Below are 27,925 nucleotides of genomic sequence, written 5' to 3' on the forward strand. Positions count from 1 at the left end.
GAGAAGAAATAGCCTTGGCTTGGGCATATCAGTGTCTGTGTTTTCTATACCCAATATCCCAACATCTCCTTCTAGCTAAAGTTCAGGAAAGCAGCTCTAGGTGCTTTCTCCTCTTGCCCGCCAGGGATCAGGGGTGGCTAGTGAATAAAGCTGACCAATGAACAGTTTGTGCTGGGACTGAAGAGTGACCCATGAGGAGGCATGGACAAAGGTCTTTGGTTATCTCTGATTAGGTAGGTGATGATACTAGCTCTCTTCAGAATCTGGGCTGGAGAATACTACAAGAATTGGTCTGTGGGAAGCAAGAAGAGAATGGGGATGGGCACACAGAGCAAAGCAGAGATGCCATGAGAGGGACAGTCACAGACCATGAGAGGTAAATGTAAGGAGAAGCCTTACCCTTGAGCCATGATGGGTCCCATGGCCTTCTGATTCTGTCTTCAGTCCTCCCATTCCTCGCTATATTTTACAACCAACAAGCATGAGCCTTGGGAGGTCAAGCAACTCTATTTTTGTCTCTTCCATTTAAAATTCATACTGTGAGGCTAGTGACTTCCTCTCAATAAGATACGTGGCAGAGCCTATGACTTTTCTGGTTCTTTTGTGGCAATAAATGTCCTCCAATAAGTAGTTAGTATGTCTAGTCTGTTACAATAATTAAAACTTTAAACTTAATTCAAAGTTATGGCTATTCTCCTTTCCTAGCTTGGGCCTACTGCTATTTCCTCTGCAGTGATCTTCCATGCCTCCTCTCTCAGTGCTGAAGGGAAGAGGGGAGCACGGGAAAGGGCCAGAAACCTCCCACTTGACTGACACTGTCTCAAGCATGTCATGTCCACTCTCTGGTCTTAGCCTGTATTTAATTTAAGGCTGACTCCTTTTCTCATAGGAGTGTTTTTATAGGTCCTTCAGAGAACTACTTTCTCCTTTTCAAGTGATATTTTGCCTGCATTTGCTTGATGCAGGGGACATTCTGTCCTTGGAGGACAGTAACAACTTCTACTTTGGCCCCTGGCTCTCAGTATCCCCCATCCACACACACATATACAGGCTCCCTGTTTCTCTGTTGGGGCACTATCATCCTCCCTCCAGTCAGCCCTCTCAGGCAAGATTTAACACAACTGATCCCCAGTTCTCTCTCACAACAGGTCCACAGGAAACACTCTTCCACTCTTTGCCCTGACAACCTCTGGAGTGCAGGCCTAGCCCAGGGGAGCAGCCACCTTTTCTGTGTTCTGCTATCAAAATGGTTACTCATGATTGCTTAGATTACTCAGGGATGAGTCATGAAGTAGACTTCAATGTCCCCCAAACTGTAGGGGACACATATTGAACAATTTGAGGAGTTTTCTTTTTTCTTTTGCAATTTAAAGAAAATGTTTATTGAAAATCCGAAAAACAATCCAAAAAAATGGACTTTTCCAGAAAACTGCAGCTATACAATGCACTGCATCTCTCATGTTAAAATGTGCATTGGACACAAATACAAAAGCCATGAAACAAGCCACCATTCTTCAACAATTTGAGCAAAGATAAAATGCCTAAGGAACAACATGGATGGCTTACAAAGGATGGGCTCTTTACTTTGAGTACCATTTAAAAAAAGAAAAAGAAAAAGAAAAAAAGGAGCACAAATGGATGAGTATGTTCGGTTATATACATTAAATTGAACCTTCGGCGCTAGGAATCAGAGCATTTTGTCATACAGCATTAACACATTATTAAAGTACATAGTGTCAAAGGAACAGAACCACCAGCATTTAAAAGCAACATTGTCAGCTAGGCAATAAAACATTCTACAGTATGGCTTTCTGTTGTCCATCATTGAATATACTGGTAGCAACTTTGAAATGAAAAAAAAAAAAATTAGGAAAAGAAAAAAGGAGCTGTAATCCCTTTTATTTTCTCTGTTTAAAACTAAACAGAAAACCACAATTCTGCTATACAGTAACATCTTCAAAATACATCATTTGCATCAGAGAAGGACTAAGAACAAAAATGTGTTTACAGAGATCTAAACATAAGTGAGTGAGAGTGCTTCCCACACAGCTTACCAATGGTACTCAGGAGGGGCCACTTCACTGGCACTAAACATAGTTGCAGAATTCTTTGCCAGGTACTTTAGGAAATTGTGAAGATAATTCAGTAATAAAGCAAGGCTCTTCTCATCCATAGGTGTATAGGCCAACATCGCTCCAATTTGTACAAATCTCAGTAGATGTGGTGCTCCATACACCTGGAACATGGGTGCATCAGGGTGATCTGCAAGGATTTCAGCATACTGAAGTCTCTCAAACTTGCAGAGTAGCTGAGTGCCCAACATTACATTGAAGTATTCTTTCATCTCTGCCACAACTTCATTAAAAGCATACTCCTTATTATCTGTGTTTCCTTGAGATTTCTTGTAGTTTGCATAATCCTCTAGAATGTAGTCCACATTCTTCTTGGCAGGAAGATAAAAGAGCTGTTTTTGCTTGGTAAATAAGTCCCAGTTATCAACAATCCATGGTTTTAGCTCTTCAGGAATCTTTTCTTTAACTTCAACTCTGTTCATAAATGTTTCCTCATTTTCAACAGTAGGATCGACCACGGCCATTTTCTACCAAGGAGGCTGAGGTGTCTCACTGGTACTGCTACCATCTTCATTTCTAGGTGACTTCAACATTTTTCTTTTGCAGACCAGATGTCGTCTTTCCTGGGGCAGACTCTCTCATCTTCCCCTCTGCATATTGCTCCTGAGTGGCTTTTTGAAGTTCTTGCTGTTTCTGCAGAGTGGCGTCCATGTATTTGAGTACTCTGCTCTCTGGAACCCATTCATCCCGATTTTTATTCCAACCACTGTAATGTATCAAGCATTTCACTTGTTTGTCCTTTATGACAACTGTTGGGAAAGTGGAACAATTTGGTCAGGCTCCCTGTGCCTCGGAGCCGGTTCAGGGTGGTTCAGCAACATTGTGTGTGTGGATGGAGTGAGTGCACCTGCATGGCAGCACTGCTTTGGCTGGTGTTTTACTGCCTCGGGTGCCCACCCTGCATGGCCATGTTTTTCCAGACCTGCAGCTTCCAAGGACCGTGTGGCTGGTTGCCTAGCTTATAGACCTGCGTGAAGGGGTCCGGTGACCCAGCCTAGCGTGGAGGGGTCTGGTGACCCAGCCTGGCGTGTGAAGGGTTTGTGACCCAGTCTGTGAGTGGGCTTGAGGGGTCTGGGAGCTCCAGACCCAGCCCTAGCTCAACCATCGGCCCATTCAGTGCAGGATTATTGGCAGGTAAAAGAGCCACGACAACTAGCGTGCTCGTCTATATTTACAATTGGCGTCATGAACAGGATTAAGAGCTAGACAATTGGTGCTGTGAGTAGGATTTGCGACATCACCTTAGCATTAGCCTTGCAATAGCCCTTGTCATAGCCAGACAGCAACCGGTATACTCTTTGCTTCATAAAGAAGAGGCCCATGAAAGCACAGAACTCACTCACTCTCCTGGAATTTAGGCTTTGGGTCCTGCTTCAGCACAATTTATAAGTGATTTGCCATCTCCTCCTTCTCCCATCAACTCCAACTCTTTGAGGAGTTTTGCTAAAGACCTTCCATCTTTTTTTGGGTGGCTGGCTGGTATGGGGATTCAAATGCTGGACTTTGATGTTATCAGTACCATGCTCTCCCAAGAAAGCTAACTGGCCAGCCCAAGACCTTTCATCTTGATTCAAGGCGAAGGAGAAATTACCTTTGCCTGTTACTTTAGGGGAAAGTGCAGGACTTACAGCACACCAATAGATTTTTCCAAAAATTGTCCCCTAATTTCTAACAATCTTCTCTTGGTCTCTCCAACTTCTTTTATAATCTGGAAATTGGGGGTCAAATAGGTGAAACTGGTTTTCTGATTTGCCATATTGCAAGTCTACATGGTGGTTTCTCATCTCACTACGATACATGACATCCATTTTATTGCCACCTCAGTTTAAATTGAGATTGAAAAAAGTTTTATTTTAATATCCTGTTCATTTACTATATAGAACCCCACTTCCCTAAAACAGCCTGAGTTAATCTCTGTTCCTTGCAAGTAAAGCAGCCTAACACAAACCCCATGATCATGGTGTTGGAGGAGGATTCCAGAAAAATCTTGGAAGAAAGAATGCCTGGGTAGAAGGGAGAGAGGTAGGAGAAAAAGAAGGGATAATGGTAGTAAGGCTTCAGATAGATTTAGGAGTCCTGTTCATAGTCTGTGTGTCCAATTAGTGGCCCCCAAAGTGTTATATTAGTTCCGGGACAGAGTGGCTGCTGCTACCTGGATGGTTAGAAGTGTCTAAAACTAATGGCAAATAAGACAATCCCATAGCAACCATTTTCTCATGGCACCTAAATTCTGCTATACCTCATGACTTGACCAGCAAATAATTCAATATATAAATGTTATTACCACCCCAAAGTTGGATACAACAGCATAAAAATTTTCAACTCAAATAAATCATCCAAATTTCTGATAAATATAATGGGTTAAGTTTATATGAGAAGATCACTCTTCCTACTTTAAAAATGTAAAATGAAGAATGCTAGCAAAAATACTAAAAATTTTAAAAACATACCAGAACAAAAACTTTTTAAAAAGTATAATATCGATGCACAAATACATAGATCAATGGAACAGAATAGAAAGTACAGAAAGAGACACAGATACGTATGGGAAATTAAAGTATGATAAACTTAGCACTGAATCAGTAGGGTAAAAATGGATTATTTGATAAATGATGTTGAAGGATATTAAAATAAAACTTAAATCTCAACATCTGGTGAAAAAATAAAGTTAGACTCTTACCTCACACAAAAACAAAGACTTAAATATGAAAACAAAGCCATAAAAATTCTAGAAGAAAATACTATAGAATTTATTCATATTCTTATAAATCATAAAATCAAAGACTGATAAATTGGGCATTGTAAAAGTACAAAGTTTCCTCATTAAAAAACCCATAAACAAAATGCTAATGACAAATGGGAAAAATACTTGCAATTTATATCATAAAGAGCTAATCTCCTGAAAGTATAAAGAGTACCACAACACAAATGAAAAATGGATGAAGGATGTGAACAAATGGTTCACAGAAAAGGAAACTCATATGGCTCTTGAACTTACGAAAAGACACAGTTATCATCACTTTTAATAAAAGAAACATAAATTAGAGCTACAACAAGATACCATTTTCTACCTATAAGACTGGCAAAGAACAAAAAGTTGGATTACATCCACTGTTGTTGAAGATGTGGGAAAATAGGCAGCCTTATGGACACCGGTAGGAGTACAACTTGGTATACAACCTTTACAAAGGACCACATTTACCAAAATAAAAATAAACAGATTATGTGTCCCAGCTATTCCTCTTCAGAAATACACGTAAGTGTAATGACATAAATACAAGGATATTCATCACAGTACAATATATGTAAGGATATTCATTGCAGCATTCTTGTAATAGTAAGACTGGAAACAACCTAAATGCTTATGAATAGGGACTGTTTTAAAAAATTATGGTACAACAAAACAACATAGCCCCTAGAAGAATGAGGCAGTTTTAATACGTACTAATATCTAAGGATGTTGATATTGTTACATGAAAAGGCAAGTGAAAAAATCATATCTGTAGCATACTATTTGTGATATATATGTATATATCGATAAATGCATAGAATATTTCTGCTGGCTACACAAGAAACTGTTAATACTGATTTTCTCTAGGGAGAGGATCTGAGTGGCTGGGGGATAGAGAGGAGTAGGAGACTGACACTTTCACTCTCCTTTTGAGGAGGAAACCTTTTGAGAAATTGGAACTCCAAGCTTAGACTGATGTGAGGCCAAATTTATACTACTACCGTGGTGCAGAGGCCCTGAGCTGAGAAACTTACATAAAAATTGGTCTAGAAGTAGGGCTCCCTGGCAGACGATAATGGGAACCTCTCCACAGGAACCCCTCTGCAATGCAGGGCACCATCACCAGCTGAGTTCTGGACTGTCATCCACCACAGTGCTCTTTTGGGCCAGATTTCCCGCATTTATTTTATTCTATGGCTTTCCTGTCTCTGTATCTCTGATGTTCTTTTAAGCCACTATCCTCGCCTCAGTGACAGACAGATAGGTGTCCAGGTCTACTGCTGGGCTGCTTCATTACACCTGCTGCCATCCTGCTCCATACCCTCTCTACTTCCCATCTCATGTTTGATCTCTCTCTCTCTCTCTTTTTTTTTTTTTAATTTACCTGGGCATTTCTCTATAATGATTCTGGTTGTCCAATTTGGCTAAGTTGCCTTAGCTTGCCTCAGGTGAATTATTTCTAATATAACCTGGCCCCAGGACCCTCATACCCCAGTGGGATTGCTACAGGCCCAGGCATAGAGGCATGCAACAGACACCACCCACTGAATGAAGTTTCTTTCTTGAAGTCAGCTGGTTACAAGGTTTCTCCACCAGCCGCTGTCCCTTTACTTCCCCTTCTCAGTTTCATAGGGGGTCCTGGGATCACTTTTCTACTGCCTCCTTCCACCTTTACCCTTAGTCTCACAGCTTCTTTTTCTGACAGCTGAGAATCATGAATGATTCATGGAGTACTCACGTTTTTTTTCCACTAAATGCATGTCTTCTAAAGATTCTTTTACAGAACTTGAGCTAGCTTTGTTGTAACTGACCTGACATTTTCTCTGCATTGTCTTTAACTGTACTGATGTCATTTTGTAAAGAAGTGATGAGTTTAGCATGTTGTTTGCTTCCTACATTCTTGTACTCTTCCCAATATTCCTTTTCACTGAGTTTCTCAAGAAATACTTTCTCAGCATTACTTATTTGTGTGCGCATATCTGTTGAAAAGAAAATCAAGACACCATGTCATTTCTATTGTCCTTACAACCATGATATGTTGCAATCTGTTTTTATGAAGTTTGATATTAAAATGCTGTTAGTTCACAAACAGTATTTTATATCCATAATTTAGGTAAATCTAAATTATTCAAATTATTGTTAATCTATCCCTCATGAGTCAAAATCGAAGTAAAATTAAACTTCCAATTTTAAAGCAGATGTGTGGTTTGGGGCTTGATTGAAAGATATAATAGACAACCCATTTGCCTAGGAACCCAGAAGTTTAAGTTAGTCCTGTGATAGCTTAATAAGAGTTGTAATTCATACAATGTATTATATCATATATACTCTTTATTAGTAAATTGTCATTTTTCTGGCCATTACGACTTTGAGCAAAAGTGATTTCAACTTGTGTCCTTCTCAGGTTATTGGCAACCTTTTTTGTAAGTAAACTGTTTGATTCAGTCATCTAAAGTTTATTTGTTTGGACTTCTCTTGTATAGCATAACATGTCTTTTTCTACCCCTCACTTTGTAAGACTTCAGAGTGAAAGATAAGTTCCACAGTTAAATATGAGTATGTACAAGTATTGAGCTATCTCAAACATATAAACTTTCAGTTTTCCCCAGCATACCGGTCCAACTTGATTCAATCTTTAGGCCTGCATATCACGTTACTGAAAAGGAAGCACTATAAGGACCCAAGTACAATGAACTTGATGGCTGCCTGGCTCACCATCATACACCACGATGTCCAAAAGCTCCTTGAAGGCCAAGCCACATCTTATGCATCTTGGTAAATCCAGCACTTAGCACAGAGCCTGGCGATTTGTTGGTGCTCAATAAATATTTTTGAATGACTGAATCATTCCAATCAGGCCAGAGGGATGTTCTTCAGTCCAGAAGTCCAGAAGGACTCTGGACATGTTAAGAGATTTAAACGTGATTTTGAAATCTCTTAACAAATGATGCTTGTTACTGTCATTAAACAATTATTAATAATACAGTAACCCAGATGGGCAGCTGTCCTATCCTCTAAGCAGACTGCTACTGTTGCAGTCCTGTGTCACATTGGGCCTTTGAGGAGGGGGGATGGTAGATGTCACTGAAATTTTTGAAAGAGAAATGGATATAGCGTCTGTTCTACTTTCTTAGAGCTCCTTTTCCCTCCCTTTTAGTAACACACACACACACACACACACACACACACACACACACACACACTCACACACAGGTTAAAAAAAATAAAAGCTGACATCTGACAGCATGTGAGGCCCTGGATCCAGGTCAGGAGCACGCTGCCCTTTCTGAGGTTTGGTTATATGAAAAAATTAACATCCCCTTTGTGCTTAGGCAAATTTGAGTTGGATTTTTATCCTTGCAACTGAAAGAACCCTAACTAAAAGTTGGAAGAAAAGTGTTACAGCAGTACTTCTCAAAACTTACTGTACATAGAAATCCTCTGGGGTCTTGTCAAAATGCAGATTCTGCATTTTCAGTAGGTCTGGCTGAGGCCTGAGATTCTGCATTATACCAAGCTGCTGCACACCAAAACGAGTTGCAAAGGACTACCTGGTACATAACATAACTGCCTCAGAAATTCTTTCCAGACACTTCTGTTCTCTGACATTCCCTCTCTTTCTCAGTGTCTGTGAACTTCTTTTTTCCTTGGACCACCACACATGCCTAGCCATCCTCTGCTGTGCTCAGTCACCCAACTCCGCCCCAGTCTTGTATGACACACACATCCCCATGCTCAGCCCAAACCGTAAACAGGCACTTCTCAACTAACTGGGCTCATTCCCCTCAGAAGGCAGTGTAGCAAGCATACCTGAGCATCCTTTGGGGTCTCACTCCCATCTCAAGGCACTTATTAAAGTATTCCTTCCAAACATAATCAGAAGTCTCTCAGAGAGGCATCCTGCAAAATGCACTATCTACCACCTTATGACATAACTATTGCCAATAAAGAGTCATGGGTAGGAGGAGGTTTATAGGAACAGTTTTGGAGACCTCTAAAAATGAAGCTTACCTACTGATGTTTGGTGTTGGAAATTACTTCACTCAAAACAATAAACATCTACCGAGTGGAGTGCCTGCTTTGTGCAAAGTGTTTGGGTAAGTAGGCACTCTGAAATACTTGGAGAAATCCAGGAAAACCTAGTCCCTTGTTTAGCCTTTCAGCTTCTGGTACTGCTTCTTGACAGCACTTACGTCTCTTTCCCATGTTTTCCAGCCTCCCAACAGAGATGGTATTTATAGAGGTTCTGGAAAAAGTGGTTTTAGAAATCTTAGCAAGTTTAGGATGAAGGAATATGAATTTTAAAAATGCGTGTGTTAAAACTGTGTATGACTTACCCCAGGACCATGGTATGTGCTAAGCCTACAGCAAGAGTTTGTCCTGGGTCTTTCATTTCTATCCATGTCCTCCAAACTCCCCCTTTCCCAACCCTCTTTCTCTCATGTAAATGGGGAGCTTAGTTCCCTTAGAGATATTGAAGTGAGGAGGGAATGCTTCATGGTTGTATTCACCTTGTTCCCAAATTCAAACCAAGGCTGAAACCAATGAAGCCACCGAAAAATAGAATTTCATAGAGAAAGAACAAATCCCCACTGTGTTGAGAAGCTAATAGGCTACTGTCTGGTGTTAAGATTCAGGTGGATTTCCTCTGTCTTTGGTTTGATCACTGCTCTTATTTCTGCTCCTCGGTTGGCTTCGGTACCTCTACCCACTTTATTTCCCTCTCCTGTTCATTTACCTACTGTGTGTGTGGTAGTGGTGGTAATGATGTCACTTGAGATACGTTTACAGCATTTTGAACATATTGGAAGACAAAGGCACTAATACATTCAAGAAATAACTTTATACAACTTTCATAATAATTTTCTAAGTTCTTAATCACCTCTCAAGTTTTTTTCCTGGTCTCTTTCAAACTTCCATTTTTCCTTCATTGCTTCTTCAACATCCTCTCTTGCTACAACTGGTAATCCCTCTGACTTCTCTTCACTCAGTTCCTTCAGTAGGTGCTGTATGTGCCAAACCTGTTCTGCCTTTAAGCGGCTATTCTGTCATGAAAATCCGCAGTAGTTAACAATATCTGCTGAACTATTTGCATTGCTTTTCCTCAAAAGAGAGTCACACACTGAAGCTTGCAAAGTGTGAAAGAAACATTTAATAAAATAAATTATACAATAATATCTCTAATATCATGGAAGAGATAAAATAAACCCATCAACATGGTAACCACTAGATAGAATGCTACATTTAAAAAATTGTGTTATTAATCTACTAGTCTATCCCTATCACAGGATCAATGAACATTACAGTTAAACCCTGGAGGTCAATTTTTTCAATATCCCACTGACACTTTTTCTTTAGCATTCATTACCCATTTAGTCATCTACCATGTGCCAAGTAGTGTTCTGGGCAGCAGGACTATATCGGTGAACAAAACAGAAAAAAAAGTACTGCTTTTGTGGAACTTACATTATTCTTTGCTTCTTTCACAAATGATTCTAATTCTCTTTTTTTAGGGTCACGGTTACTCACAATTCCAAAACTTCACACTTGAAATATGGACTAAGTTCTCCTTGTGGATATCCCATTCATGTTTCTAAGCTCTTTCTTTGATCAACTTAAAGTTTATTCTTGCCCTTGCCATCTTATTATGTATGTGTGGGCAAATAACTGAGAGAATTCACCACAAGCAAACCTGCTCTATAATAATTACTAAAGAGAGTCTTTCATGATGAAATGAAGGATAGTAGCCAGTAACTTGAATCCATGAGAAAAAAATATGAACATCAAGGCAAATGCATAGGCAAATATAAACGACAGAATAAATTTTTTTTTTATAATTCCTTTCCCCCCATGTGATTTAAAAGACAATGGCATAAAGCAATAATTACCAATTATGTTTATAGGCACACAATGTATAAAGACATATTTTGTATAACAATAACAACACAAATGAGAAGAGAGGGGATGGAGTAAAATTTCTGTATGCTATTGAAATTATGTTGGCATTAATCTGAATTTTTATAAATTAAGATGTTAACTGGAATCTCAAGTGCAATTGCTAAGAAAATAACTCAAAAATATAATAAAAGAAACAACAGAGAATTAAAATGATACACTAGAAAATATTTAACACAAAAGAAGACAATAATGGAAGAAAAGAGGAACAAAAATAAAATGAGACATAGAAAACAAATAGCAAAATGTCATTTGTAAATCTTCCTTATTTATAATTTTACATTAAATAAAAATAGATTAAACACAACAATTAAAAGGCACAGATAGGCAGAATGGATTGAACAAAAAAAGACCCAACTGTATGCTTCCTATAAGAGAGATACTTTAGATTCCAAGAAATAAATAGGCTAAAAGTAAAAAGATGGAAAAAAAATAAAAATATACCATGTGAACAATAACCCAAAGAGAGCTGGAGTGACTATAATAAGACAAAATAGACTTTAAAAAAGTTATTACTGAGACAAAAAGGACATCATATAATAACAAAAGGGTGAAACTATCAAGAAGATATAACAGTTATAAAAATATGTGCTCTGCGTTAGGTATTATTGTCCTTTCAAAATTCATGTCAACTCACAACTTTCCTATTTGGAAACAGTATTTGCAGATGTAATTAGTTAAGTAAGGTCATACTGAATTAATCTGGGTCCTAAGCCCAATAACTGGTATCTTTATTAAAAGGCAATATAAGGGCTGGCTGGTTAGCTCAGTTGGTTAGAGCAGTGTTATAACACCAAGGTTAAGGGTTCAGATCCCTAGACCGGCTGGCTACCAAAAAATAAAAATAAATAAAAGGCAATACAGAACACAAAAACACACAGGGACAGAAAAGTAATGTGAAGATGGGGGCAGAGATTGTAGTGATGTGTGTATAAGGCCAGTAATGCCGAAGATTGCTGAAAACATCAGAGACTAGGAGGTAGGATGGTTTCTGCTTCAAGCCTTCAGAAGGAACCAACGTTGCCAACTCATTGATTTTAGAGTTCTGGCCTCCTGAGAATAAATTTCTGTTGTTTTAAACCACACAGTTTGTGATAATCGGTTATGGCAGCCCAAGAGAACTAATACATACCCTAACAACAGAACCCCAAAATACATGAAGCCAACTTCCCACCACCCCCAACACACACACACCTAGTGGTGATGAGAAGCTTCCCCACTTCAGGTGTCAACACAGGCCAAGTGAAGAACTTGGACTTCTACTTCTACCAGGCAATAATGAAGTAGCACCCCCACTTTCCTTGCTAGAACAAGGTTAATAAAAGCCAGGTAAGATAGGTTGCACGTAAGATCCAGAGTCTCATAAAATAATACAAAAATTCCCAGGTTTCAATAAATCACTCATCATATAAGAATATGGAAGATTCCATACTGAATTTAAAAAGACAATCAACAGATGTCAACATCAAGGTGGCTGACATGTTAGAATTATTTTGCAAAGATTTTAAAGCAGCTATGGTAAAAATGCTTCCATGAACAATGATGAACATGCTTGAAACAAATAAAAAATAGAAAGTCTCAGTAAAATAATAGAATATACAAAGAACAACCAGATGGAAATTTTAGAACCGAAAAATGCAATAACAAATAAAAAGCTCAATGGATGGGCTCAATAGCAGAATGGAAGGGACAAAGGAAAGAATCAATGGAATGGAAGACAGAACATTAGAAATTGTCTAAGATGAAAAACAGAGAGAAAATAGAGTGAAAAAAAGAAAAGAAAAAAAATCAAACAAACAAAAAACAGAGCCTCAGGGACCTGTAGGACTATAACAAAAATATCTAACATTCATGTTATTAGAGTACTGAAAGTAGAAGGGAAAGAGGACAGGGCTGAAAAAGTACAGTAGTCCACACTTATCCATGGGAGATATGTTCCACGACCCCAGTGGATGCCTAAAACTGTGAATAGTACTGAGCCCTATATATACTGCTTTTTTCTGTACATACAAACCTATGATGAAGTTTAATTTTATAAATTAGGCACAGTAAGGGCCGAGCCCGTGGCACACTCGGGAGTGTGCGGCACTGGGAGCGTGGCGATGCTCCCGCCGCGGGTTCGGATCCTATGTGGGTAATGGCCGGTGCACGCTGAGTGCTGGTCACGAAAAAGATAAATTAGGCACAGTAAGAGATTAATACTGGCAACTATTAATAAAATAGAACAATTATAATGTACTGTAATAAAATTTATGTGAATATCATCTCTCTCTCTTTCTCCTTCTCTTTCAAAATATCTTATTGTACTGTATTCACCCTTCTTCTTGTGATCTGCAGGTCTGATAACTGAGACATCTACTAAGTGACTGATAGGTGGGTAGTATATACAGTATGAATAAGCTGGACAAAGGGATGATTCATATTCCAGATGGGACAGAGTGGAATGGTGCAAGATTTCATCGTGCTACTCTGAATGGCATGCAACTTAAAACTTATGAATTGTTTACTTCCAGAATTTTCCATTTAATATTTTTGGACTGCTGTTAACCGTATGTAACTGAGACCACAAAAAGTCACATTGCAGATAAGCGAGGGACTACTGTACTCAAAGAAATAATGGCTGGAAACTTCCCAGATTTCCAAGAGAGATACACCTATGGATTCAAGAAACTGAGCATACCTCAAACAAGATAAATACAAAGAAATCCATGCTAAGACACATCGTAATTAAACTTCTGAAAACTAAATACAAGGGAAAAGATTAAAAAGCTGTTAGAGAAAAACTATACTTTACCTACAGGGGAAAAACAATTAGAATATCAGCATATTTTTCATCAGAAACCATGGAAGCTAGAAGAAAGTGGCATATTATTTCCAAGTGCTGAAAGAAAAGAACTCTCAATCCAGAGTCCTTATATGCAGCAAAAATATCTAACAAAAGATGCACAGGACTTATATACTGAGAAGTACAAAATACTGATGAAAAAAAAATCAAGATCTAAATAATGGAGAAACATTTTGTGTTCATGGATTGGAAAACTCAACATAATAAAGATGTCAATTTCCCAAAATTGATATATAGCTTTCATACAATCCCTATGAAATACCCATTAAGACTTTTTTGGAAATATAGACAAGATAACTCTAAAATCTACATGGGAAAACAAAAGAACTACTATAGCTAAAACAATTTTGAATAACAAGAATAAAGTGGTAGGAATCAATCTGCCTAACTTCAAGACTCATTATATAGCTACAGTAATCAAGACTGTGTGGTGTTGGCAGACGTGGAGACATATGGATAAATGAAAAGGAACAGAGAACCCAGAAATAGACCCCCACAAATATCCCCAACTGATTATTTATTATTCTACTCAAATTTAAATAATTATTTTAAAGTGAACAATTCAGTGGCATTTAGTGTATTTACAGTGTTATATAACAACCACCTCAATCCAGTTCCAAAACATTTCTATCATTCCAAAGTAACACCCCTTAGCCATCAGGCAGTTTCTCCTCATCCTCTCTTCTTCCCAGACCCTGATAACCACCATTTTGTAGTCTGTCTCTATGGATTTGTCTATTCTGGATATTTCAAAAAAATGGACTCATAGAACATGTTGACCTTTTGTGTCTGGCATATTTCACTCAGCATATTTTGGAGGCTCTTCTACGTTGTAGCATGTATCAGTACTTCATTCCTTTTTATGACTGAATGATATTCCATTGTATATATACCACAGTTTGCTTATTCATTCATCTGTTTATAGACATTTGGGCTGTTTCTACCTTTCGGCTATTGTGAATAGTGTTGCTATAAACATGTGTAACAAGTATTTGTTTGAGCACCTGTTTTCAATTCTTTTGGGTATATACCTAGGAGGGGAATTACAGTGACATATGGCAATTCTATGTTTAACTTTTTGAGAAACTGTCAAATTGTTTTCCTCAGTGGCTGAATAATTTTACATTCCTACCAGCAATAGATGAGGGTTCCAAATTTTCCACATCCTCCTCAACACTTGATTATAGCCCTCCTGGCAGCTGTGAAGTGGTACCTCAATGTAGTTTTGCTTTGCATTTCTCTGATAAGTAATTATGTTGACCATCTTTTCACATGCTTGTTGGCCAGTTGTATATCTTCTTTGGAGAAATATCTATTCAATGCCAAACTGATTTTTGACAAAGGTGTAAAAGCAAGCCAAAGGAGGAAAGCTTCATCAACCAACAGTGCCAGAACAACTGGGCATCTATAGGCAAAAAAAAAAAAAAAAAAAAAGTGAACCTCAGTCTAAGTCTCACTCTTATACAAAAACTAACTCAAAATGAACCATGATTTAAATGTAAAAGGTGAAACTACAAACATTTTAGAATAAAACAGAGGAGAAAATCTTTGGGATTTAAGACACGGCAAACTGTTTTAAAACTTGACACAAAAAGCATGATCCATAAAAGGAAAAACTGTTAAACTGGACTTCACTAAAATTAAAAACTTTTACTCTGTAAAAGGCCCTTTGATAAGGATGAAAGACAAACTACAGACCGGAAGAAAATATTTGCAATAACATATCGAACAAAGTATTTAAAAGATTATATATGTAGAAGATCACATATATATGTACACATTCTCAAAACTAAACAGTTAAAAAAATCCAGTTAAAAAATGGGCAAAAGACATGAAGATAAATTTTACCAAAGAGAATATATAGATGGCAAATAAGCACATGAAAAGATGTTTAACATCATTATCCATTACGGAAATACAAATTAAAACCACAATGACATATCTCACTACTCATCTGTCTGAATGGCTAACATAAAACAGTGACATCACCAAATTCTGGCAAGGATGAGGAGAAACTGGATCATTTATATATTGCTGGTGGGAATGCAAAATGGTGCAGACAGTCTGGAACACAGTTTAGCAGTTTCTTAAAAAACTCAAACGTCACTACCATACTACCCAGCAATTGAACATCTTGAACTCCTGGGCATTTACTCCAGAGAAATGAAGACTTATGTTCACACAAATACCTGTACATGAATGTTTATATTAGTGTTATATGTAATGGTCAAGAACTGGAAACAACCCAGCTGTCCTCCAGGTGAATGGTGAAACAAACTGTGGAATAGCCATACCATGGAATGCTGCTCAGCAATAAAAAGAAACCAACTCATGATACACACAATAACCTGGATCAATCTCCAGAGAATTATGCTGAATGAAATAAGCCAATCCCAAAAGGTTACTCATTGTATGACTCTATTTGTATAATATTCTTGCAATTACAAAATTATAAAAATGGAGAACAGAGTGATAATGGTTGCAAGTGGTTAATGAAGGGATTGAATTGAGAGGGGAGTCAGTGTCTATAAAAGGGCAACATGAGAGATGCCTGTGGTGATGGAAATGTTCTGTGTCTTGATGATCAATGTTAATATTGTCAATATCCTAGTTGTGATATTGTACTTTAGTTTTGTAGTATGTTACAGGAAACTAGTAATGGAGACACAGGACCTCTATCTGTATTGTTTCTTATAACTGCATGTTAATCTATAATTATCTCAAAATAAAAAAAATAATTTTTTAAAAATGAAGGATAATCAATATAGCAACTGAAAAATAAGCAATTACTTTTAACCAATTCTCAGATATCCCATTTTCTTGAATGGAATACATTCATGTTTTGTTTGCTTATAAATAAATTGAAATACTTTGGCTTGACATAAGTTATTTTAAGATGAAATATTTGTAGAAACTTGAAAAATAGCAATGAAAATATCACTTGCCAAAGCTATTGCTCTACTAATCCTTTTTCCAAATATGGACTTTTTTACTTATTTTTGCAGAAGTGGAAAATTCCTCTATCAAGTATGTTTTGAATACTAAACAAAAATATCTGATTTAACTTATGTTAGTTAATTTTGGTAAGGCAACAATGACCTCTAGATTTAATTCTAGCTCAAAAATGTTTACCATGATATACAGGCAAAAAATTTCAAAGATAGTGATAATTTAAAAACTACAACATAGAATTCATAAAGAAGTATACTCACATATAATATATAAATTTTCCTTTTACTTTCCATGCTTGGCACAAAGCTTCTCAAAGTGAATCCAGTCCTTCTACATCAAAATTTTAACTCTAGCAACCACTCAAACATGCGATATCTTTTATTTGTAAATTAAAACATCACATGCCCTAAAAATGTTATTGAATGTTGTACAAACATTATTAAATAATATTTGACATTACATATAAATGTAATGACATCTATATTAAACTTTTCAAATCCCATACAAGTTTCAAATGGAAGGAGAATGTGTCTGACAACATGTTACAGAATTCAATATGTCTGAAAAATTATTTTGAGCCATATACTGAAAGAAAATTTAATTAGGTATATCTACCAATGTGCTGAAAAAATATGATTACCTTATAAAGTGAAGTAAATAATTATTATTTGAGGTAAATATAATCATCACATTATAAAAAGGAAAAAAGGATACTTAGTAAGTAAGCTACGAAAAAGGAATTGATTTTGTCTTCTTGTAAGGTCATTTCATGAACTTTACCGTTTTAACATTTTAAGACTCACAAATACAAAAATAAGAAGTTGCCAAAATAGTACAGAGATTTCTAATGCACTGTTCACCCAACCCTTCCCGATGATAACATCTTACATAATAATAGTACATTATGAAACCCAGGAAACTGACATTGGAACGATGCTATTAACTAAATTACAGACTTTATTCATTTCAGTTTGTACACACACTCATTTTTTTTAGTGTATACTATTATAGAATTTTATCACATATAGATATGAAAATTATTACTAAATAGATGGTATTTGAACCCATGATGTTAAGTGAGATCATCCCAGAGAGTGTTTACAGTAAAAAGAGTTGAGATCAGAACCGTGGTAAGTACCTGGTAAATACCATAATTAAGTGATGGGCCCAGGAAAAAAAGCAATGAATGAAAAACAGGAGGGAATGGCAAGAGAGGTAGGAGGAAAATTAAGGGAGAATGAGGTCCTGGAACCAAAGGAGAAAAGAGCTTTAAGATGAATGGAGTGACAGCTGAAGGAATGAAGGGTATAGTAAGGACTAAAAAAAGTCCATTGGATCTGGCTAATTGGACATTAACAACTTCTGCTGGAGCAGTTGTGTTGGGATAGTAGGAGTGAAAGAATGAATTGGGTGGTAAGGAAGTAAACACAATGAACTATGGAAATGTCTGTTGAGGTGAGAGGAGGAATGAATGCAAATAGAGAGAAAGAAAGGTAATAGATAAGATGATGATTCAAAAAAAAAAAAAAAACCTAAATATACATAGGAGGATGAGTAGGAAAGAAGAGAAGCATTTTTGATTGTGACATATCTGAAGAGAAAAAAATGTATCTTTCTAATGAATCATGTTTAATTTAGCAGTTTAAATATCTGTGACCTCAAACATTTTTCCTTCCACTGGTGTTTGCGTGAGTCCCAACTCAACATTTACTGAACAGCTACTCATGCTGGGCTCTTATGGCGAAGCAAAGATAAGTAAGACTTGATTGCTGCTCCCTAAAGAGTTTTCAGTTTAATAATGGATATCTTTTGGGGAAATGAAAAGGAGCTAGCCAAGAGAAAGCATTCTAGGGAGAGGAAACAGCATGGGTAAAGGTACAATTAGAGTTTGATTTTCCAAGATTTAAAAGAAGTGGTGGTAAGCAAAGGGTAGAGCAGCTGGAGACAAGGTTGGAGAAGCAAGCAAGGGTCAGATTTTGCAGAACCCTGAAGACTTTGTAAGAACTATGGATTTTATATTCTGTAAAATAGGAAGCCACTGGGTGTCTTTAAGTACCAAAAGGTTTACAGTACTCAAAGGGTAATTGTGGCTGCACTGTGGAAATGTACCGGAAGGGGAAGGATGGGTAAGAGATAACGATGGCTTAAAGTGGGGGAGTAGCAGCATAAATGGAAAGAAATGGATGATGTTCAGATACATACAGTTGGAGCTAGAGTCTGCCTCTTCATGCTCCTACTGCTGGGTCCACTAATGTGCACACTTAGGTCTATCTCATTCTTGAGCTAATCCTAATGGAAACAAGAACTTAACTGTTTATGGCTCAAATGATGGGCTAATGGGGAAAGCGATTACCTAGTCCTGATTTGTTGCACACTTCCCACAACCAAGTGCTGACCGAAGAGTCTCGGTGCTGACCGCTGGAGAATGAGCACTGGTCCCTCGATAGCAGCTCATTCCCCTTTCATGCTCTGGATCTCATCATGTGGAACCTGCATTCAAGCACCTATGCCAAACTTGTCCTTTCCACCTTTATTCATAGACCTGAGTTTCTGTGACTGGCCCTTGAAATCATGATAGTATCAGAGTCACAGTTATATCACTGCCAGCGCTTGTCTTGTCCAATAAATATTTGCTGAATAAATGAACAAACGAACTCTGTGAGAAGACAGGAAATCCTATTTCACAAGAGAGAAATCAAGGCTTATACCAATTTTGGCCAACATGACATCAGCAGTAAGTTGTACAGTCAGGACACAAACTCAGGTTTCTGACTCCAAATTCCATTAAAATTTGTAGATTTAGTCTTTTTAGACAAATGCCAAATAAAACAATTAACTGTGGAAGTTTCAGCATTCATATAAAATAAAAGTATTAACAGGAGGCACCCTTAGTATTTCCTCATTCATGAGATACATTGAGGGATAAGTTATGTTAATTATCATTTACTGCTTTCAAACTTCATTTCTGTTGATCTTTAGTCCTGATAGTTATATACAGCATCCCTTTGATATTCATTTTAATCTGATTTTATAAAAATAATATATCATCTTAAATATCTAATTAGTCATTTTAACAACTGAGATTGTACTTTTCCAATGGTATTTACATATGTACACTCTGAAAATCTAGAAGAAAAAAGATACAGAGATTAAAAATAGAGAACCAATGTTTTATAGGTTGGTTAAGTAAGAAGTCAAAAGATAGATGAGGTTTGAAAGCTTTAAAATTTTGAACATAAGATTCACTGTCCTTATACAATCTAAATAATGTAATTCAAGCCGACTTCCATTGGCATTATAATTAATATAATGGGAACAGCAGAATTCTCTTGCCTCACATGTATAAAGAAACTTAAATGGGCTGTAAATCAATCAATTCCAAGCTTTGAAGAGGATAATTTCCTACTGTATATTTCATCTTAATTCACAATTGTTTAAGGCATGTGTGTAAATGTTTAATAACTATACATAGGCTCTAAATTTTATACTCACTCTTTCATGATACTTTTGGTTCTTTTCCCTAAGTTTCTTTATTTGAAATATGAATCGCTCCACTGCATTTTCCTTTATTTGACAGCTGAGAATAAACAACAATATGTTATAATTATTTCTTATGAAAAATTAATGAGACAAAATTTAAAAATTAAACTAAATTATTTGAATTGAAGTAAATTATTAAATATGAAGGTACTTTAAAAAGGTCATGAGAAGATTCATATTATCTTTTTTTTTTTGTCTTTTTCGTGTCCGGCACTCAGCCAGTGAGTACACCAGCCATTCCTATATAGGATCCGAACCAGCGGCGGGAGCGTCGCTGCGCTCCCAGCGCCACACTCTTCCGAGTGCGCCACGGGCTCGGCCCCATATTATCTTTTAATTACACCTTTCCATGAACTTTTTGAAGTACCTTCATATATTATAAAATCCTACTTAGGGATAAGATATTTCCCTAAATGATTCTGTGTTTCTGAATCTATTTTACTCACTAAAATATACATTGGAGAGATAACTTCAAGTTTTTTTTTTTTTTTAAATCAATCCCCATTCATTTTTCATAGTTGTAATATTTATACTTTCTAATAAATATTTCAAATATAAATAACTCAGCTTAAAGGAAACCTAGGAAAGGGCAAACAGAAAACATGCTTTCTAGATTCTAAAAATATTCAGACAAAAATGACAAAACAGATTTTATAAGGGCAATCACACGTTCTTGAAATACTAAGATAAACTAGGCGTGCCTATCGGTTCAAGTTCATCAGTATAATATCTCTTCTACATGTAATAAAAGCTTCTTTCCTGGCACAAGTACATTTCTTTAATACCCAACAAGTATTTGTTGAGCATCTGTTAGGTAGGAAAGAGAAAAGTGCAGGAAAATTTTGGTATACCATTTGACAGCTATTTAAAATGTTAAGTCTATTTCTATCCTTAAAAGACCAAAGTCTACCTAAAATATGAAAGTAAAGTTGGTAAATGCTATAACTTTAAATCTGAGACCAAAAGAAGGCAACAGAAATCGCTCCACTTAAACCCCTTGCCTCAATTAAAAACAAAACAACACAAAAATAAAAATATAGCACCTCTGTGTAGTAAACAGAGGAGTGGTTAAAGAACAGACTAGTCCTCAACACTTCTTATCTACGTGACCCCAGGCAAGTCAATTCTCTGGGCCTAAATTTCCAACAATACCCAGCTCTACATATTATTTTTAAAAAGGATTTTAAAAAAGAAATTATACGTGAATGTTTCTAATAGAGAGAAAAATAAGGCTCCTTTCTTCCAATGATGAGAAAACTCAAAATAAAAACAAAACAGGCAAATCCTTTAATGGAAAAAAAGCTCTGTTTGGATACTATGAAACTTGGATTTCAGTCCTGGTTTTCCACTCACTGCCTAAGGACACTTAACCTATTTAGGGCTTGGCTTACTCTGCTATAAATAAGATGATTAAAGGAGATGAACTCTATTGTTCCTTTTCAGTTCTAAAATTCTGCAATTTAAATTGACCAATGTGCTCTTTCATATAGTCGTACATGCAACATAGATTTAATGAGATGCTGCTAGATGCCCAGCATTGTTTTAGGCACTGTAGAGGTAGAGATAGTTTCAAACAAGACCTTCATGATCTTGGCCTCAAGAAGTAAATTTTACTAGACAATAAAGAATTAAACAAACATATTGTTTACACAGGGTGATAAATACTATGAGGGACAATCAGCTTTGTATCTCATGAATATTTGAAATAAATTAATTAATTAATTTTTAAAAAGAAAAAATAATACTATGAGGGAAATAGGATATTCGAAGGATAGTAAATGGAAAGGACTGCTAGAGATAATGGGCTCCACACAATAGTAAGAAGTAGGGTTCGGGCCAGCCCCGTGGCTCACTCGGGAGAGTGCGGGGCTGGGAGCACAGCGGCGCTCCAGCACCGAGGCCGCGGGTTCGGATCCTGTATAGGGATGGCCCGTGCGTGTGCTCACTGGCTGAGTGTGGTGTGGGTGACACCACGCCAAGGGTTACAATCCCCTTACCGGTCACACACAAAAAAAAAAAAAAAAAAAGTAGGACTCTAGGTAAGAAAAACCATCGAGATGTGCAAAGATTTTGAGGTAGTGCTTTCTCTACCTCCCATTTTTTAAGAAGAAAAATGGAAGTATTATAAACGAAAATTATCTGAAAGAAGCCTATGCAAATGTGCAAATTACTCACATAATTTATTCAATTATAAATATGGTAATACTATTTTGCTGCATGGGTGGAGCAGGCAAATGAATCAAGCATATGGTCTCTATTGGTTGAGACAGAGTCTTTGGATGGGCTGGTTAATAGACTGACTCTCCGGCTGCAGCTGAGAGTCTTTCTTAATGATAACAGAGCATGGAATGATCCTGCTGGAGACCACAGCCAGCTCTAACCTGAGACGTTGCCTGGGACATAATTATACTAAAAAATTGTTTATCTAAAACTCTACACTTAAGCATACCACCCCTCCCCTCAGAACATTTAGAAGCAAATGTCTTAGTGTTTTGTCTCATGTTCATTTTGCAGAGAACTGTATAGGACGATCTGAGTGGCACCAGCAGGCCTCAGGGGGAATTCTGACATGCCCTAAATATTTCGATGGTGTCATTAGCCCCCTTGCGGAGCTCAGGGTAATTGCAGGTCTAATAATGAAAGCCTCTCTTTGGAATCCACTTCAACCTTCTCAGGTCTCATGAGAAGGTGGATTTACCAGGACCCAGATGAAGCTTAACTTCAGAACTCCAAACTATTAACCACTATGGTGAATTCAAGCTTAACCGTTCTCTATATGCTTTTTCCTTTTCATATCTCCTCCATCTACTCAGTGCCCTAAAATCCCACGTTACACCAAATGTTGAAGCAAGTGGGATGATAAACCAATAGATACTAAAGTGGTTAGAATACAGCAGTATTCTAAAGTGCAGTGATATTATTAAATTGTTAGTAATATAATGTGTCACCTTTCCCCTTCTCTCCCTGTATTATTAAACTATTAGTAACGTGTTAACTTTCTCCTCCATGCAGTTTTATTGGCAATTCTGGGAAGAAAACAAACAAATTTGAATTCCAAAAAATCTGTATGAGGGTACTTCAAAGAGTTCATGGAAAAATAGAATTGAAAGATAATACAAATTTTTCCATGAACTTTTTGAAGTACCTTTGTACTTTTTCTTTTACCCAAAACCATATCCACACCTATTTCTACGTTTCTAACCATACCCACTAAAGAAAACTGGAGAAAAACAAGTATACAGGAGAAAAGAAAAACTACCATTACTTAGAGATGATCAGTTTATAGGCTTAGCATTGGCAGTATCTGCTCCTCACAAACAACCACAGCAGTTCATGACCTTATATTCTTGGGATAGAGTTCATATATACATGGAATTACCCGATCAAGGGCAGGATTGCTTTATAGTTATTGCTATTACTACCAATGACTTCAGAATATTTGAACAATTTACACTCACCAGGGGGTAAGAAAGTGCCCGTTTCATGGTAGACATTAATTTTATCACGGAGTATTAGCACTTAAAAAAATTTATTTCCTGTATTGATAGGCAAAAATAATATCTTTTTGTTTTCATAAGTGTGATTTTGCTCTCAGACAATATTTGCTCAACAAAAAATTCAGCTCATGCTATATACCAGGCTGTGCTAGATACTAGAAATACAAAGAAGGGTAAAATATAGTCTTCAAGGAAATTACGAGTTTTTAAGGGAGAGTTGAGCAGAAATGACCCTTCATATTTTTCCCTCACCTCAAGTATTCTAACTGCCTTATCCATATAAAGACACAAATCCCCAAACCACCTATCCAAATAAACTTGACTTTCAAAAAAAAATCTATATTTTTGATCTCTATAGTTTTTTACTCACAACCATATTCACACCTATTTCTACATCTATATCCTTACTCATTGTACAAAACTGGTGGAAAAACAAGTATAAAGTAGAAAATAAAAATCATCATTACTAAGAGTTGATCATTTTATAGGTTTAACATTGGTGGTATCAGCTCTTTACAAACAACCATATAAGTTAATGACCTTATGTTTTGGGACATATATTTTTAAAAGTTCAATTGCTCAGAAACCATTAATTGACTACCTACTATGTGCTCACTGCTTTGTTAGTGCTGAGATAGTGTAAGAGAAATATACAAGGGTTCAGAGCCTCATACCAGCCAGCTGCCAAAAAAAAAAAAATAAAAATAAAAATAAATAAGAGAGAGAGAGAGAGAAAGAGAAATATAAGATGCTGTCAGGAGACCTCTGGACAATCCTTCCCCAAATAATAAGAGGGGGCACCTTGGCTATTTGTCATGTGACAAAAGTTCTGTCAGCTAGGAACACATGGAATGAGTAAATTGTCACTAGCAGAGTATGGTACAGCAAAGGCTTGGTTGTTCCAGTCCACGAGATTATATATGTCTTAAATTAAAGAGAACAAAGGCACAGGATGCTCAGCTTATATCTTGCACTAGATCATGAGACTTTCTAAATGTTTGCTTTTTTGTAAGCCTTTGTTAAAGAGGAGAGAGACTGGCTTCTAGTTGACCCAAGAGACAGAAACAGCTGTAACTGGATACCATTGCTATAAACCATGGGAGCCAGTTAAAGACTAGGTTGTATTCACAGAGCCTGACTTTTTGTCCACCTCTTCTAAGATGAGATGAAGGAAGTTTTATGTTGAGAAATGAGTACGAATACTATCTGGTTGTTACTTAATGTTATCTCAAGTAGAGAATAAAAGGAAATTGTTAAAAGCCACTTCCGATAGATGTTTCTCTCTTAGTGTTCTGACCCTTTCACTTATGTAGAGTCTCTTAAGGAGAAGGTGAAGGATTTTCCCCGAATGCTGATAAAAAACACTTCTTGGGCTCCCCATTTTCAACCTTGTACCCTTCCAATAAACAGCTTCCTATTCCCAAATCCTAAATGTTCTGCTTGATCTGACCCTGGCCTAAATTACCAGTGTCTGCCCTTGCTCTCTCCCCCTCGCTCTGCCTTCTCTCAGTTTCCAGACTGTTATAAGCTCTTTCCCTCTCTAGTGTCTTCACCTCTCTGTGTCTCCATAACACTTCTTCCTCTTCCAGAGATCAGCTCAAACATTGCTTCCTCAAACAAGCTTTTCCTAACCCCTCAGACTAGGTCAAGTCCTTCAGTATTGCCATTAAACAGCACCCTACACTTGTCTTTCTTAGCACCTTCATTACAGCTATGTGATTTTTTTTCTAAAAAGCTCGAGTTAGTTATTTAATGTCTGTCTCCCATGCTTCATTGGGGCAGGGACCTCTGGTCCTGTTCTCCGCTATACTCCAGTACCCACCACTTGCCTTGCACTTGGTAAACACTGAAGTCCTTGTGGAATGAGTACATGACTGAAGCATATTTCAGTCTCATTTGGGAAAAGACTAATACTTGTCCATTCATTCCCTAAGAATTACACATTAAAACACCTACTCTGTGCCAAAAGTTGAGGTTTACAAGCTCTGTAGGGGACGACTATCTATTAGTTGGATTAAAACATAAACACAAAATAAGTATCACCTCTAGTTTTGACTCCAGCTCCTGGGAATGAGACATTATAAAATGTTATTATTAAAAATAATTCTCTCTAAATCACTTAGATATGATCTGTAGCCATTTAGAAATAATGCAAGTTATAATATCAAAGAAATGAAAATTAAATAAAAGGAAATTTCCTCTTCTCTTCTATAAATGTACACTAACCATTCTATGTTGTGTTTTAAGAGGTAGGCCAGCAAGCTGTTCTATACATAGAAGAGAGTGACCATTAATAATACAATGGGAGGAGCCAAAACCACATTGACGAATGCTGTTTCACAACTACTCTTGGGCTATGTTATATCCAAAGTTTCAGAAACCTGTAAAAAATATGCACATTATCACAAGACTGCAATTATGCCTCCAATCTAGCTCTATTATCTTGGTAGCTGTTGGGTGCATCATTTCCATTTGAAGTTAACAATGAGTCTTAACAAGGATTGCCATTTATATGTGGCAACTTTCAGATTTCAGAATATAAACTTACTGATAGCCTAGAAGTGCTTCACTGGTAGGTAATTTGACTTCTTTTGAGAGACCATCAGGTATATCCTTTTTATTTGCTTTCCCTGAGTTCTCCATCTTATTGGTTAGCTATTAAGACATGTACCTGTTTAGAAAAGAGACAGAGGAAAAGTAAATAAATTCCATCTTAGCTCCTCTACTTATGTTTACTCTCCATAAGGGACTTAATTTAAAACTGGTTTTTCTATCCTGACTGTTTCCATATCCCCAGATCTAGTATCAACCACAATACTGGAACATCATGAATCATTTGGATCCTTGAAACTGGTGAGTTCCATGTTTAGCCCAGGTATAGCCTCCCCCCCACCCAAACTTTCTAAGATATTCTCTTTTATCCGTTGACATCTGTTGCCCCTATCAAGCTCCTTTAAGGACAAAGGACTGAATTTTTTCCATCACTTTATTTCTCCACAGTGTTTGGCAGAGTCCACTGCACATGACAGCAGCTCAATAAATGTCCATTGATTTTTTAAAAATTCAGACAAAACAAAACCATAAATTTCTATAAACACCAAGAAGCTAGGATCCAAAAGAATTACAACTACGATCCAAAAAAATTAGGTTTGGCCAGGGTTGTTACAAACAGCAAATAAAAACATACATTGAAGTCTTTTTTAAATGGTTAATAATAATAATAATGTTGTATTAACAATAACTTTGTCAGCTATTAATTACTTTTATACCTAATAATAAAAAATTATCAAGAATCATATTTTTTAAAAGGGAAAATCAAGGCCCACTGTTCACAAATGTTTATAGTAAACAGAAATACTTCATGGATTTGGTTTGGTTACTAAAGTATGCTGCTCAGATTACAGTCTTCCTTAACAGATTTTTATCTTTTAATTTCCACTAATCTCAAAAGAATAAGTGCCTAGCCTTCAATCAATGTATCAGTAGTTTGGTGTGGTAGAAAGCACATAACCTTTGTAATTATTTGTTTAAATGGGTGGAAACTCCATGAGAGTTGGGATGATGTAATTCTTGTGCATTTCTGTATTTCTCCACCTAGCATAATCGACACACAATAAATCCTTGTCAAATGACTACACGAGAGGATGGATGAATAAATCAAGCAGATGTTTTAACCCTAGATCCACCATCTATTATCTGTGTGACTTTGAGTAGGTCAACTTAATCTTTTTGAAATTTATTTTCATCACCGGTAAGTAAGAATAATGACAATCTTACCCTAAGAGCTACTGTAAGGATTAAATAAACTAATATTTAAAACACCTAGCATAGTGTCTGACATACAGAAAGAGCTTAATAGTATTAAGTCCCTTCCTGCTTCTCTCCAGATATAGCTCCAGATCATGCTACTTCAAATTCTAGGTAACTATAAAGCAGAGGATGCCTGCCTGCTGCCAAGTATGATATGTGGAAAGACTAATCCATGAGATTTGCTATTGTCCACCTTCATCATTGATTTAGGTCACTAAATCATTAATCTACATAGACCTTCAGATCCACAGTGGAAAAACTGGCTGAAATGAAAACACACTGCTTGCACACCCAGACCTCCAGCAAGGCTGTCTTTGTGTCTGAGACTTTTCTTTTCTAGCCAAATGGTACATTTCTATATGCTAACAAATTCAAGTACACATGAATGCAAATATACTACAATACATTTCACCTGAAAAGCTCACAGGTGACACAACAAAAAGATTTTATACAGTAAGAGGGC

The 27,925-nt window shown here is 36.8% G+C and overlaps 1 protein-coding gene and 1 pseudogene across 1 annotated transcript in view; both read right to left on the bottom strand.

Moving 5' to 3' along the window:
• The window catches only part of CCDC83 (coiled-coil domain containing 83), a 45,459-nt gene extending 19,164 nt beyond the window's left edge, over positions 1 to 26,295 (bottom strand). Inside the window, exons 1-4 of the mRNA XM_063094870.1 lie at positions 26,201 to 26,295; positions 20,108 to 20,192; positions 9,746 to 9,908; positions 6,675 to 6,842 (exon numbers count right to left, since the gene is read on the bottom strand). Of these exons, the coding sequence (XP_062950940.1) occupies positions 6,675 to 6,842; positions 9,746 to 9,908; positions 20,108 to 20,192; positions 26,201 to 26,295 (511 nt within the window). The remainder of the gene's footprint in view (positions 1 to 6,674; positions 6,843 to 9,745; positions 9,909 to 20,107; positions 20,193 to 26,200) is intronic.
• On the bottom strand, positions 2,051 to 2,814 carry LOC134374994 (mortality factor 4-like protein 1; annotated as a pseudogene).
• Positions 26,296 to 27,925: the final 1,630 nt, after the last annotated feature.

The sequence above is a fragment of the Cynocephalus volans genome, chromosome 4 (genome assembly GCF_027409185.1).
Source record: "Cynocephalus volans isolate mCynVol1 chromosome 4, mCynVol1.pri, whole genome shotgun sequence".
Classification (NCBI taxonomy): Eukaryota; Metazoa; Chordata; class Mammalia; order Dermoptera; family Cynocephalidae; genus Cynocephalus; species Cynocephalus volans.